This window comes from Lepisosteus oculatus, chromosome 6 (genome assembly GCF_040954835.1).
Source record: "Lepisosteus oculatus isolate fLepOcu1 chromosome 6, fLepOcu1.hap2, whole genome shotgun sequence".
NCBI classification, from domain to species: Eukaryota; Metazoa; Chordata; class Actinopteri; order Semionotiformes; family Lepisosteidae; genus Lepisosteus; species Lepisosteus oculatus.
In genome coordinates, this window is record NC_090701.1 from 32,431,939 (window position 1) to 32,448,705 (window position 16,767).

The window sequence follows — 16,767 nt, forward strand, 5'->3', positions numbered from 1 at the left end:
AAAGGAAGAAGGTGTGATCCTAGTTTCAGGATAATTTTGGTTTCAGATATCTTTCTGCAATAGGAGTACCGAAATCCCTCTGTGAGGATGCAGACAGAGATGTTAGTATAATCATGGCTATTAGAGATGAAATGGGAAACCATGGGTTTTTAGGGATCTTTGATCCTAACAGCCCTGATACCTGTATGGTCCCTGAAATGATCTCCCAGTCTCCTTCCTATCTCACCAAAGTAAATAGCTAGACATTTTCTGCGAGACATGCAGTAAATAAGGTTGCTGGAAACATACAGTATGATGTCATCTGAGAGGCCTTGAACGTGCGTGGTATTGGATATACCGTATACAGTATTTTCAGGTGATACAGCAGGTTCTGTGGCAGGGAAAGTGGATGATGTGGATGATTCCTGTGGATGGTCAAGGGAGTTGTGAACCATCCATTTGGTAATACATATTATTACAAAATTATATGATTTTTCACCAAAATCACGATACTAGTAGAACTGACCAGGTTACACAGATGGAGCCAATAGGTGGAGGCAGTAAGCATTTATTTTCCATGCTACAACTCAGTTGAATATATTATTGAATATTGTACTGTATTAAAAAAGCCATATTAAATCATTATGCTTACAATGGGCTCGTAGTGTAAACCTCACCCATTTTTTAAAAGGGAACACATTCACGTCTCACTGTGACCAGCAGTAAATCTTGCTGTGTGACTTCTAACAGAGTGAAAATGAAAACCGTCAATAAGAACATTTCCCTTTGGTGATGAAATCTTTTCAGCTCAATTTTTCAAGAAAAATGCCTGGGAGGGCAATCCAAAAAGCAGTTTTAAAAGTCCCTTCTTACTCTACAAAACATATGGAAACTATTTAAAGAAAACTTAAATTTGTCACTAACAACGTTAAACTATTGCACATTTGAAAAAAACTACTGTAAAAGCAAATAAATAGAAAGCTCTCATTTCATATTCAGACTTCATTTAAAAAAACTGAGAAAAAATAATGCTTATTTTGTCCCACATTTAATTTCACTTTGGTTATAAAACATACATAATAATATAAATAAATATCTGTTTAATGCACTTTTCACGAACAATTATTTGAGATACGAGCAGTTGTTCTTTCATTATTTGTCAGTTTTTTATTTTGAAAAAGTACTCCCAATATGAATTCACAAATTGGATTATTAAAGCATTAATGAAATGTAAATGCATTTAAACAGTTCTTGACACAATGAATGTTTTTCTCACACTTTAGGTTAGGGTTTACTTATTATACTTTACAAGTAGATAAAAACGAACTATTTCTGTTTACAAATTATTATAGATAATTATAGACCTTCTGCAAATAACCATAAGCTTATTACTAGGTGTATGGCTCATTAGATGAGTCTATTTAATAAAGCTAAAGGTAAATCAACAGTCTCAAGAAGTCTCAAGGTTTAATGGGCACAATCACTCTTCAGGAGGTATCCCAGCAGTGTAAGAAGGTGCACTCCAGTTATCTGTAAAGAACCTTTGACCTTCTGAATTTAAAGCACGTATGCTTTTTCGTTATTGTTTTCTTATGTTGATACAAGTGTACTAGCAGATAATAATAAATTACATTCCATAGTAGTGTCCAAATGAAAAATGTTACTTCAAGGGAATACATAATAGGGTATTATGGCCTTTCTATAAAAACGTACAGCCTACATATTTTAAAGTTGTCAACTAATGCCAGTAGTAATGGCTAGATCAGCCATACTACTGTAGTAATCATAAGCATAGTTATGTATAATACAATAATGTACTATAATGTACAATAATAAGCATAGTTATTACTGTATGTGTGATAAATCATCATTTGATACAGGTTTATATAACTATAATTATTTCAAATAAATAAATTAATGACTTTTAAACCACTGTGTCAAATGATCATTTCTAAATAAATGTTTTTGATGTGCCATTTAACCCAAATGGAAAATTTGTTTTCATACCAATAGTATCAATTTGACAAGCAAATCAAAGCTGCAAGTTGAGGCTTGGGAAAAATTAGAAGTCTATTGCATAATTTTGGTGATCAGGTGAAAATTACAGTTGAGAGAACTACACAAAACTTTTGTTGTCGCTGAGAAAGTTTGTGACACAATTCTGTTTTACATGTGGTCTCTCTAAGCTGGACAGTGTCTGTGAGCTAAGTTCTTTTGCTTTAATGGATCAGAGTGGAAGCAGTTCTTGTATTCATCCTTGTAACAAGGACGGGGATTGGTCATAACATTGTCAGGTGTACAGGCCAGGTGCATTCTTCTCAGTCAGGGGAATTTTCATAGGTAATGTCATCATGGTGCTGGTTTGCAGAACTGAGAAGTGTCTAGTTTTGCATTATATAACTGATGGTATCAGGCTTGGCCCAATTATCGGTGCCCTAGTTAGTGTGTTGAAATGCTGGGTCATGTGTTTATCAGCGCTTTATCACAGAAACAGAAGTTGACCTAAAAGAGTTAAACAGCTCAAGGAAAGAGAAAAAATATATTGAACAATTAATTTCAGAGCTAGATCTAGATCTAGACCTACATTGCCATCTAAAGAGTAAAGTATACGTGAGTTTATGAATTACACACTGCCATCTTGTAATATTAGTGCATCCTCTTACTTTTATGCAAATATATCTAAATAATCTGAAATGATCCAAACAGAATCAGAAAGCATTCCTATTTTTTATAACTACAAAACCCCAATAAATTGGTTGAAGGAAGCATAAAGATTGAATTGCCACTTAATATTATAACAGGTGGAAACCAAACAGACGTGTGCCACTGCTCGTGACATACAGTACATTGAATGAAAAAAAATAAAATAAATAAAAGCAATAAAAAAGTTCTCAACATTTTCTTAATTTCAGATCACTTAGCTGGGACATTTTTTAGAAATACCATATATCAAAAGAGATGTACTCTCACAGCAGATACAGTACATGTGCACTCATAATAATCTTCAGTGTAAGATTTTAATACTAATAAGAACATTTCAATATTTCAGTTTTAGCTCTATAAATGGCAAGATATATGACTATTTACATATGCTGTAAGATCTTTTTGTTTCTGTTCTCTTTTTCATATTCTGGTTTCAAACTAATATTTATCAATCTGTAAATATGAACATAACTCAGTCTGCAGTAGATATTGCAGTCTTGGTAATCTTGGTAATCAGATATTGGGCACAAGTATTATTGTTATTGATATTTGGTGCAGTAGTCACTTGTTATTTACTACAAGCTTGAAAATTGAATTATATACAGTATATACTGTATGAGGTTTATGCATACTATATGCTTGCATACCTTAAATAATTTGCAAAAAGCGTAAATGTACAGTATATACAAGATAACATAATGAAGAAAAAATGTGTGCTTACTATACAATATCAATATCAATACAATATAAATATCAGAATGATTGTAAAAGACCTGAAAATAACTGTAACATTCCTTGAAAGATGATGCTAGACATACAAAATGAAACAGAAAAATACATAATGTAGTATATTTGAATTACAAATGTAGCAAGAATCATGATCTATTTAACTCAGGCTTAGTGTTTGGTTGTATACAGTGTAGCGGCGAGGCTTATTAATAAGACAGAATTAAGTGTTGCTGTGCTTTCCCAAATGAGGCCTCATCTCTCTGTTCATGCAGGCTGATTTAAAGATGTTTTCCTTTGATAAGGGACAGCTCCCAAAGGGGGATGCACTTAGCTAAGCCTGGCTATCATGATCGATGGTCATCCATTGGCGCCTATCTGTCTAGGGAGTGCCAGATGGACATCTGGACTGCATTCCTAAGTGTCAGGAGTAAGTGACTCATATCTCACCTTGATCAACCAATCAGGGACTGGTAGGGCCGAGTAACCCACGTGAGACTCTGATGCCCATGGAACTTTCAGCCAATGAACGAGCTGAAGTTCCTCCAGGTAAAAACAGGCAACACAGAGGGCCTGAGAGATACAGTAAGATTCAGAAGGGATTCAGTGGAGAATTCTGTGGACTTTTCTAAAGGGAATTCAAAGGAGAATTCCAGGGCAGGACGGCCCAGGAGCAGAAGGCTCCCAAGGGCAGGACATTCTTGCAGCGCGCCCCCTGACCATCCTGAGACTCAGGCCGGACAACCACGGAACGGCCAGTGTGTCCGAGTGCCAGAACTTTCCTTTGTTCTAAGAGTCTAGAGCGGAGGTTGCCAGAGAGTAACCAGAGGATCCACCCGAGGTTAGCACCAGCAGCAAGCCTCATGAACAGGTCGGAACTGTGGACAGCTGAATCACTATTCAGAACTACCTCTTCATCAGGAACGAACCGGTCCTCTTCCTGACCTGCTGGGACTCACAGTTATCTTTTCTCCTGTGCACAAACTTTTCTAGGTAAAGCCAACACTAACTAGCCGGTCAGTGAGCATCAACAGCGCACCGTCGCAAGCCGCACAGCACAGCCTGGCACGGAGCCAGAGAGCCCGCAGGAGATCTGAATCCCCAGAGATTGGATGAGTATTCAACTTCAATTCATCACAGCTCGAGAATTCAATTGTTATCCCAACCAGTTGATATCAATTTAATTCCTAAGAGTTATGTACTTGTTTGAGTATCTAATGTAGAAGTTGTAACCAAGTTCATTTACGAAATGGTCTAAATGAATGATATACTGAACGTATGTCCTCTTGATATATGTAACACTTCGTAACTGACTGAATATATATACCTTTTGTATTCTGATAACCCTCTCGATAAGATCTGTTAGGTTTATATGCATATTCTATGTATTAATGAATGTATCCTCGTGTATTAGTACCTGTGTGTGTGCATTGAGTTATATCGCATGGTTGGATTCTAAAGCCATCAAAAGAATCAATTTTGTGATTTACTGCTACAATTAATAATTGTCCCAGTAAATGCCCAAACCCTACAGAACTGGTGCCTTGAGAGAGCACACTACAACAGTATACTGTATATTTCAGTTTGTTTTTATTTAATACAACCATGTTTAAAGCTATGACTTTAAAGTCACCATATTATATTTCTTTTTGTAATAGAATAATGTGCAATGCTTTTCTTTTCTTCTCTTTTTTTGTTTGCATTCTATTTAAATGTACAGGAGTGCTGGGTGACCATAATAAATTTCCTTCAGGGAACAATAAAATCTTATCTAACAGTATATACTGTAATGCCCTGAGGCACCCATGGATGAAGATGAATTATTTTCTGCTGCTTTGAGCAGCTGTTGTTTTTGATACACTTACAGTACATGATTAACTAAATCTATGTAATGATAGCAGTCTTAAGTATACAAGGGTTTATTTTTGTCCTCATGAGGAAACACTTCCTTTTGTTCTGTAATAATGATGTGCCATTCAGAACATGAATGTTAATATCACCAACTACAGTATACTGTATTTCTACTGTGGCAACATTCATATCCTTCTTAAGGTATAGTGAAAAGTGTATTTATCTGGGCAGTGAAGTTAAATTTGTAATTTTTGCTGTGTACTAATGAAATGTGTATTTCAGATCAAAAGATGAATAAGTGGCAAATGTATTGAATTTTAACTTTTGTTTCTGAGGAATATTGTGTGCATGTTTATCCATGTTAGAACATTATCATTTGTATGTTAAATATTTCAAACAGGTTATGTGTTCACTATGCATGAGCATTTTGAACTGCACTACTATAAGGAGACTGTTGACAAGTATTGAAAGGAATCCTCCATCCTTTTTGGGCAGAAGTAAATCCTGTATTTGGGATAGAAACCTTCTTGCAGCTGCAGCAACTGAAACTCTTGGACAGTATGCTTGGCAAGAAGTGCTACTATCTCAGGAGTGCAAACTATCAACACTAGAACTCCTGTAAAGAGAGGTGATTCAGACAAAATTGCAGTGTATACCAGCCAATGCATGATGTTGATCACTCAGGTATAGTTTGGCATGATCAGCTGGCAAGGAAGCAAGTGGAAACTCCAGAAAGAGGATAGCCTGGTACACTTAGAAAAGTCTTCAAAATTTCAAGCTTCAGCACACTCAGCTCCAGCAACACAGATTTAAGATGAACTCTATTATGTGGCACTGTTTGTTGGGACATGTAGCATCTTAAGGGAGGCAAGGCTGCAAATGCTGGGTTATAGGTAGAAAACTATACATTCTGCCACCTACTACATGGACATACTGTAACAGTGCTGTAACTTTTAATAGGGACAACAGTAACAGTAAGACTGTGCTCAAGATGGATGGAGCTCCTTTAAGAACACAGGGAATTTGGCATTTCTTTTGCCCTGAACAACAGGGGAAGCATCTTTAAGCAAGGAGCTCTAGGGTTCCAGGAATAACAGCCATTCCATCCTAGCTTCACCATAACTTGGCCAATGAAAGTCCAGATGTCCTAGAATATAGAGATTCATTTGTAGTAGAAAGTTCAAAACCCATAACATCCTCTGTTGGGCATTCATATTTCTCAGGTCTGCTCAAGAGATCACTGAAATGTCAATCAGTTCAGCATAGTTAACAACTGCAGTTAACTGCCTACCTAGGGAATAAAATATTCCCATGAAGTCTCAAAACACAGAGGCTTTGAGTCAAAGTCTTCCTCTGTTATTAAGGGAACAAGAGAGGAATACCTCAGGATGCTGCTTGATCTGTTGCTGTAACAAAGGAAGCAGAACCTCCAGTTAGCCTTCAAGCAGCTGGGCAAGCTTGAAAGCTTGGATATCTGAAAATTCATAGCATAAGTTACATCTGGGACATATTCCCAATGCAAGTGCCTCCACAGATCAGCAGCAGAAGCTCTTAGAATTATAACTATTTCTATTTTTTTTAAATTAACTCACAATAATAAAAAATAAGTAGTGAGGGAGCTGACAGCAGTATAAAAAAGACTTTAAAACTAAAACACTTTTTCTTTGACAAAAAGCACCTCAGAAAATAAAAAACCTAAAGCACTTCAGTACTTCAGAGATCATTTGGCAGGATGCTGTAAGTGAGACAGCAGCTAGGAAGCTATTCCATTTGTTTGATTTGGCAGTTTTCTGGGTAATAAGCAACTTGGAGTATGTCAGATAGCAGCTAACAGACTGCTCTTTAAGTGGAAGTATTCCAGGTAATAGAGTAACCCAAAGTACACCAGAAAGGAGTCAACATGTTGTCAGAAAAAATGTACAAATACAACCTAGTCCTTTTTATTGTTATCCACCTTTTTTAAATTCTCCAGGCAGTAAAATTCTCCAGGCAATAAAAAGGCAGTCTGGGGTAAGTTTGACAGCAGCCAGAGGATTGTTAATAAAGAGCACAGAGAGCTTAGTGGTACCTGGAAGCACAAAATGTGAAGAAGAGTGCAAGATGACAGATAACATATTGCGGGATGCATAAAGGCCCTCAGTATAGGGGTGCACGGAGGCACAGAGTAGTACAAAGTGGAGCTGACATAAGGCAGTTGGGAGTTGGGAGGACATGGAGACACTAGGCTGCACAGGGCACATAGGGGGAGCAAAGGCAGGTAATAAAGAAATGGAAGGTCTGTGGCAGGAACTCAACACACAGAAGCCTGCTGCTCTGTCTCCACTTAACCTATAAGTAAAAAAATGTTAGGAATGAAGACAAGGATGGGGCGTAAATGACAGTACTGGTGATATCAACAGATGAACAGAAATAATCTCCTAGAACAGAAAAAAATAATGTAATGGTTTCTGTCCTTTATATGTTTTGGAAGAGGGGGTGTAGAAGCAGCCACACCTGTAAATAAGCAAAGAAAGCAATCTTGTATTAGAGAAATGTGGGGTTTGGGACACAAACCAACCAACACTAAAACCAAAGGGTATAATAAAACTACAGTACAGAAGTAGGGAAAATGGATGTGACCAGAGTCTAAAGAGGTTAGCTGTACAACGGGCTCTTTTTTATTTTTATTTTTTGCTAAAGAATGTATGTGAATCCAGGGAAGAAGCAAGAGCAAGCTTCCAATATGATAATATTATAGGGATAATAAGGATAACAGAGATTAAATAGGCTCAAAGACAATTACCTGCTGTGAGTTAAAAAATAGGGAAGAGAAGGAACCTATTATACAGTATATCCCCTCAAGGGGGCAGATGCAGGACATTTTAATCCCACCCTCCTGACAGGCTTATCAGTGTCATCAGTATTAAAAAGGTCAGACATCCCATACACTTTTCATCTCAAAGGATGTCAAAGGACTTCAACATTAACAGGGCATGTGCTTCATCTACCACTGAGGTGCAGGACCTATATTGGAACTATATTGCTGAGTTTTGGCAATTCTGGTTGAGATTCGGAGTATAACGTACTGATATAGCAACTTTATGTATACCAGCAACCTGGTTTGCCATCTCAGTATTGACCAGGCCTTGCTTAGCTACCGATATCTGACAAGATCAGGTTACACAGTGCAAATATAGCAAATACAGCAGTGAAGAAATTCTTCTGTATATAAGCAAAATTTCCATTCTGTATATAAGCAAAAACATGAAAAGTGTAATTACATTGTATGTGTTACAAATTCAATCAAACTACACCTTCAAACTAGTGACTCAGGCATACAGTACAAATAGTAATTGAATGCTATTTGGCATAGAAATGGAAGAAAATCGCAGACATTTTGAATTTATCCCCCCCAAAATTCTACATTTAGATTAACAGCATTTGAAGGAATACTCACCATGGACCTTATGCTTAGATTTTATGGTTCTTTCACATTTCCGTTTGGCATTGAACAAAAGGTATATCTGTTCTTCCGTAGTAAGGACATCATCAGCATCTACCTATAAAACAAATATGCATCTCAAATATTACTGCCTCTTCAAAACTGCAACACTGATTTTGTTAAATCTAGGATTGTGGTTATATAATAAGACTTGTAACTCTAACTGTTCCACATTTCCATGGTTTCATTCTTTAAAATATTCATAATGTGTACTCTTATTGTCTGACTGCCTGATAATGGTCTTCTTGATGAAATTAGTGACAATTTAATTGTACTAATAAAGCTTACATTATGCCTAGAAGAACTTAGGAAAATGTACTCACTGTGAATGGGCTTTCCTTGTTAAAGTTAACTTTTTTTGCTACAAAAGGTCAATCTACAGTACCTCAAAATGATACCACATGTTACTGCGGTCTGTGTTCTACTCATGGCAAAATGTGAAAGGAATTTGACTTCCCTGCTTAAGAACATATAAAATAAATATATATATATACAGTAAAATGATTAAAATCTATTGTTTTTTTCTAGTTCAAAAGGTATCTCAATTTTATCCATGCCTCATTTTGTATTCCTACCAGTTAATGAGTCTCATTCCATTTCACCAAAATGTATTATATAAACTATCATCTTTAAATTCTATACCATTGAAGACATCTATAAACTTAATATTTTATACATATAACCAAGGCTTGAACATCAAAACAGTTAGGATTTTGATAAGCTGGTGAAATTAAAGGGGCACTGCAATGATATTTTTTTATTTTGGGTTAGAAAGAATCAGCATTCATGAGTGAATTTCAAACCACAATAAGAGTAAAATGTACACAGTAGTTAGTAAAACCAACAGTTTACAGTACATCACAAATTAGACAACATTTCCAGGTATGCACCATATTGCCAGAATGAGGTAACAAAACATCCGGTGAGGTGAAGCGGCCCTATTACATTGTAGACAAGCAGGCATTTGATTGCTCTCGACTTCAAGATGGTTTTGCCTACAAATACTACTTACTTGTTTACTTTGCACGCAGATCACATTGGAACATTTCTGTAGTGAAATGTCTGCTGCCCAACCTGTACTTATTTGCTCTCATATCACAATACATTAATCACTATAGTGACATGGGAGAAGGAAGAGCCACTTTGTGCAATTTGGGCAAACTCTCGCTCTCGCCCACTTAGAGAACAGAGGTTTGTGACAGCAATGGTGGCCATATAGTACTTTCACAAAGTTCATGATGCTTAATTCAGATTTGTAATTTTTTTCTATAGTCAATGAATTTATTTTGCTACTGAGGTATAATAACCATTGTGAGAAATTTGGACTGGAATTCCCCCTTAAATGAACAGCTTCCTCAGTCACATCCTCTCCCAACCACACTTATTACCACTTATATTAAAACAGTTATCATTCAAACCATTTCTAGTGATTCTGAAAAACTTGAGAAAGACATGTAAATCTCAACTTCATGTGGTTGTACTAGCATGACTGAAGTCCAAAATTATGAGATTGACATACATTTTGAAATGGCTTAGTATCTGATATTTAAATTTTCCAGCTACAAATGAACCATTTTAATGTTTTTTAAACTTCTAATTTTCTGCACAGTCAGCAGTATTCTCAATTTTACAATAAAATCTCACTTCTATTAGTTCTATTCTATTTGATTTCCCTTGGTAAAAAACATTAGCACTTAGATTACTTGTGAAATAGCACAAGTCTCGACAAAATAAACATGCACAAAAATAGTTCAGAAACAAAAATACAGTACCCGTAGTCCTAATAATAATGTCCTGTCTATTAGTTGAAGAATGTCTTATCTAACCTTTCACATTAATTTGACTAAGGAGATAATGTAACTCTATGGTGTGAGAGTTAAAATTGGGTTAGCGAGAATATCTATTAAATGGAAAAACCTGCGTATAATTGTTTTACATGTACAAAAAAATCCAGATACATTTGATAATAATGTTATAATTTAAGAAGGCAGAAAAGTAAAAAATAAGGGGTAGAAACTAAGCTGTTTACATTGCTGGAGAGTTGTGAGAGACAAGATGAAAAAGTTAATGAATAAATAACACACTGAAAGAAAGTATAGAAAGACACAAGAGAGAGACAAGGATCAGAAAAAGGAGATGATGAGAGAAACAAGAAATGAATGGAAGGAAGAAAAAGCAGCAATAGAATGGACCTCTGTTCTGGCTAAGCATTTTGATCCTTGCTATAGAAAGCTTGCTGTCCAGTTATTTTATTATAGAATCCTCTGGCTAAAAACATTCTCTCCTAATTTGGTGATGCATTTTTTAGAACAGGGAGATATATTTCCATTCATTTTTTAACAGGCTGGATTAAAAGAATGGAGACTTAGGACGGGGTCATATTTGGTTAATTTGGGATGCAGCAAATTTCTCTTTTTGTCCTGTTTATGCATTATATCAGATTTCAGGTTCCAAGTTTGGCATTCTGGGTTTCTGACAAAGACATCTCAGGCAACAATCTCAAATGTTTGTCTTTGAAGCCCCAAGTGAGGTACTGAGAGTTTGCACTCAAGTGAAATTCCATGTTAAGAAACAGAGCTGTTGGGATAGGCTCTGTGTGGTATTAGTCACTTTTTTGGGTTAATTAAGAAGCTTATAAGACTGAGGGCTCAGACTGCATTTAGGCTCCAGCCTGGAAGTTCCAGTGGAGAACTCATTACATATTGGGCTGACTTACAGGCCTGTGGGACAAGCAAGTTAAGAATGCTTGGGGAAATACAGCTTAGTCAATACTGAACAACATCACAAAGGCTGGGCAGACATTCTGCAAGGTAGTTTTTCTGGGCGTAAGGGGGATGAGTGCCAAGGAACAGGAATAGCCAGCTGAACCTGGGTTGACTGGAGGCATAAGCACCTGAAGGAGTGGGGCATCGATTGGCAAGGTAGCAAGAATAATACCCTTTTCTCCCCACAGCTCAGAGTGAGGAGTCTAGATGGTAAAGCTCAAGTCCATGTACTCCGTGGGCTTTACCATCAGCAGACAAACAGGCTTTGAGTGTGAGAAGTAAGAGAAAACAACAAACTGGCCACTATGTCAAGGATAAAGATGTTGGTTACAAAGCAGCATCCTTGGCCAAAGGGGATCACCTGTATAAGCGATGAGAAGATTATGATATTAGTCAAGATCCGGCACTTATATGAAGTGTGTGAAGACTTGAGTTGAATTTATTTGAACATTGCAATTGGGCAGTGTGGAGTGAGTCTAACTGAATGCTTTAGTGTCTAGTTATTTTAAAAATTAATATTGAGTAGTGCAGATTAAGGATTTGTAAATTTAATTTGGTTAAATACTCTAATATCTGGTGATTAGTGAAGTACATCTGGTGAGTACAATAAAGTGAAAGAATAACCTAGGAGGAGAGGATTGTACTGTCTTCCCTGAAAGAGAAATGCCACGGAGGAACTCGGGCTCCAAATGGAGTCTGAAAGACAATGATGTAACACTGCTAGTGTTTTAGATTTTTTTTTTGCAGTTTGAGAGTCTATGAATGTGGTAGTGGTTGTCACAGTCCTCTGTTATTATATTTTACTGTACTGAGCACAGCACAAAACAGTACACAGAATGGTGTTCATTAAATGTTTTGTTATCCTTTTTAATTCATCCATAATAAATTCTTCAGTTTATTAAGCAATGTCTACTTTTGTGGCCGATATTAATATTTAATCATAATAATTGCTTACACTTATATAGTGCTTTTCTGAACACACCACTTAAAGCGCTTTACAGGTAAAGATGACTCCTTTCCACCACCAATGTGCAGCACCCAGCTGTTTGATGTGACGGCAGCCATACTGCGCCAGTACGCTCACCACCCATCAGCTATAAGTGGGGAGGAGAATAGAGTGATGAAGCCAATTTATAGACAGGGATTACTAGGAGACTATGATTGGTAATGGTCAAGGGGGAAATTTGGCCAGGACACTGGGGTAACACTCTACACATTTCCAGAAAAGCCCTGGGATTTTTAATGACCACAAAGATTCAGGACCTCGGTTTTACGTCGAATCCAAAGGACAGCACTTTTTATTTTACAATATACTGTAGTGTCCCTGTCACTATACTGGGCATTAGCAGCTGCACAGAGTGCAGGGAGAGTGCCCCATACTGGCCCCACTAACACCTCTTCCAGCACCTTTTCCAGGAGGTCTCCCATCCAGGTACTGGCCAGACTCACATCTGCTTAGATTCAGTGGGTTTCTAGATGTGAGGTGCAGAGTGATATAGCTGCTGGCAAAAAACTGTTACTTAGTTTTAGAAATTATTTTCTTCTTTAAAATAATATATATTCTTAGAACAGTACTTTCAATTGCTCTATAAACTATAATTTAATTGTGCTGTTTTAGGTATTTTTCCATTGTATATCAATATTTTAGCATTAATAGTTGACAATATTATGTAGCATGTACAGTATAAATCATCTTATTGCCGAGCACTATTTTTGCCAGGGCTAAAAGATCTTAAAGAGCAGGGAGCTGATTCATTGATAATTTTAAGTAAGATTGCTAACTATTGATTTCATAAAGTGGATGTAGTGGTGTGAAATACTGAATAGAATACAGTATGTACTGTTCAATTATATTTAGTTTATATTTAGTTCATTATTCTTACCAGTCCACAAAAAATTAGATTCTATTTGCTCAAACAACCTTGCCAGCAAATTGTACAAAGAAAGATAGCATATCACATGATGACCGATCTCATTTTATATGTCTTTGTCAGAGATAACACTTGAGTTTTTGTATGATTATACATTCAATATTTTAAAAATGGAATATTGAAATATTTGAAAGGCCTAATGAGAGATGTCTAACTTCCATCCCTCTATATTGTCTTTAGAAATTTTAAGGGTTTGTGAAGGATATTAGCCAACTAGTGCACTTATTTTGGCAATCCATTTTATTCATGGTCTCAGAAATGTCTTTGAGAAAAATGAGCAATGTCTTATTTTAACCATTTACTGACAACAGTAATAGTGACATTTTCAGAAACCTCCAAAAGTATGTTTGACCTCATAACATTTAAAGACAGTTTCACAGAGTGGAGGTATCCACAGCAGTTTTAAAGGTTTTAATTCTCAGTGTGTTGTATTGCACACTCACAGAGTAGAATTTTAGTTTTTTAGTCTAAAGGACTCTTGACCTCTCTTTCTATTTGCAGGGTTATTATTCATTTTAGTTTCAGGCTGCACAAACCTGGCACTCAAGCTGAAAAGTCTGGTGGGAAGAGCATTTACAAATAAAGAATCCAGAAAAAAAACGTTGCGAAAATGCATTACATCCCCCTTTTTTACAAAATGACCCCAGCCAACTACAGTGAAGATAACAGAAATGGATGCCTAGTAATAATAAACAATAGTATTAAACTTGGAGTGTTAGCTATTTGGCAGAAGGTTTAAGCCAAAGCTAGTATTAAAAACAATACTACAGGTAGGTTTTCTTTTTGCAGTAGTATTCTATTCAATTAGACTGTGTGGTCAGTAGAGTACGTATTACATACAGTGCATCCTTTGTAGCAAATAAGCACTTTATGGAGCTTAGAAAACTCAGGAAGAATGGCAGCAACCAAGGCCTACTTCACCTACTGTATATAGCCTTATTTACCTTCCCTTTATGGGTGGAGTTGCAACCTTTTTCTATGTTAACCAAAGTCAAAACCTGTTATACCTACAGTATCTCCTCATAAACATTCCTGAATGCTTTTATTAACTGGGTGATGTTAGTTGTCATTAATGGGCTTAAAACATGAACTTCTATTTATATACTGTAGGTCTTTGAATTTCACATTTGAATAGAGATATTTCAATCATGCTTTTGTAAGGTCAAATATATTGAAAAATAATAAAAAGCAAAGACTGCTTGAATTTTCTCTCTAATTTAGAAGACAGTTGCATTATGCTAACAGCTTTCACTTTTATTTTTAAACAATTTAAAATTGTTTTAAACAACTACTTTATTAACAATCTTTTTAAAGGACAAACACTTATATCTTCACACACAATATCAGAATGGCTTAACATCAGAACACTTAAAATATTTCACTTACTGTGTGAAACCTATAGAATAAGAATTTAATTAAACTTATAAGGCCTATTGTAATAAAACAATGAATTTCCCTGTGTAATGTACTTGAGCTTTACTAAAAGTAATTAAAAAGGGAATGATATTCTTGAACAAGCATTCTCAGTTGAAGAATTTACTATTATATTGGGTTGTTAAATATTTACCTTGTATTGAAGGTTCAGCTAAGACAACAAAACAAATGATAGAAACTGACTCTGAACTAAAAGCTGTTTAGTGCAGGTTACATTTGATAGGCAATGTGTTGACAAAAAAGGGAGATACTGTACACAACACCCTCTCATCAAACCACATCATGCACAGTGCCAATTATAATTTAAATGAGCCCCAGATTTATACTGTTCCAACAATCAACAACTTTCTGAAATGCTTAACATACAGTACATATAAATAGGAATCATATTTTACCATTACTTATCTTACTGTACATAATACAACATTTCTTTTCTTTCTTCACGTAACTGTTGAATCATTAGTAAGCCTTTTTTCAAAACACCGGTACAAACATAACTATTTACAAAAATGAAAGCAGATTAATTCAAGTTTTAACAGAATAAAAACAAGCACAGAACTACAGTATATTATGGTTACTTCTGTTCTTACTTAATGACGGGTACTGAAAATGTTGTTTCACATTCGACCCAAGACTGTTTGGATCTGCATATTTAAGGTAAAATTGTGCTTTAGGGAAATTTGTGGAAAACTTGTAACAAAGAAATTAAGTCCAAAAATCATTAGAACTATTACAGAAATACAAAGAAGACTACATGATAGCAGGATGCAAGGGATAATATCCGTCCATCCATCCATTTTCTAACTACTTCATCCAGTAAAGGCATAAAAGAGCCAGAGCCAATCTCAGCAAGCAACGGTCACAAGGTGGGACACACCCTATATGGGATGTCAGTCTATCACAGGTACATACAATGTACAGACACAAACATACACACTCACACCTGGGCCAATTTTCCCAATACCCTAATAACCTACCAGTACAGTAAGTCATTGGACTGTGAGAAGAAACCAGAGCACCTGGAGAAAGCCCCTACGAACACAGAAAGAACACACAAACTATGCAGACAAGGGCTCAAATAATTTAGTCTCAACACTGGGAGGCAGCAATACTAACCACTGCACCACCATGCCACCCTTATGCATGTATGTTTTCATAAAAATAAAGGATAGATGTTGGATATTGATTAAATATGTTTTGCTCAATTTTATTAATTAGCAATTTGTAACTGGCTGTGGGGCAATCAAATGACTTTAAAACAGCTCTAAAATTCCTCATTAGTGAGAATGTTCACTAGACACAGGTGATTAGGTGATTTATGAAAATCAAGAAAGAAAATCACAGAGCCGATGTGTCACCAACAAATCACCAAGACTGACACATCATCATCATGCTCCATCTTCATGATCAAGACCGCCTAGATGGATATCACCAAGTGCTATGCAGAGCAGTGCTCTATAATTGTATAAAACAGACAAATCAATGGAAAGGTCCAAGTGTGATTGTCAGGATAGGCAGAAATGTCTCATCACTAAAACACTCAAGTTGTAGTAATTGATAACAACCTGAATGCACAGTGCTGCATGCTTTTGGTTGCCAGTGCACATTCTAGTGAAGCACCTATTGATCAACCCTGATGACAAATGTTAATCTGCAGAATTTATTTATGAGACATGTCTATTCAATATCAGTGCACCAGCTTTTATGATGATTGTATCATTTTCCTGATCAGCTATCTGAATTGTTTGCAGTTGTAATGATGTTTCATTTGATGCTCAGTATATTACTGTGATTGTTAATGCATTTAAATGTGGTTTTATACAGGTCAGCAAAACTGTTTGATACATGCCAATATTTAAACAGTAAACATTAGCTTACTCCTTAAGAAGAGGATGTG

At 36.1% G+C, this 16,767-nt stretch overlaps 1 protein-coding gene across 2 annotated transcripts in view; it reads right to left on the bottom strand.

Moving 5' to 3' along the window:
* The window catches only part of pth1r (parathyroid hormone 1 receptor), a 140,360-nt gene that overhangs the window by 37,724 nt on the left and 85,869 nt on the right, over positions 1-16,767 (bottom strand). For both annotated transcript variants that reach the window (XM_015354107.2, XM_015354108.2), the window contains exon 2: positions 8,696-8,798. In XM_015354107.2, the coding sequence (XP_015209593.1) occupies positions 8,696-8,798 (103 nt within the window). The remainder of the gene's footprint in view (positions 1-8,695; positions 8,799-16,767) is intronic.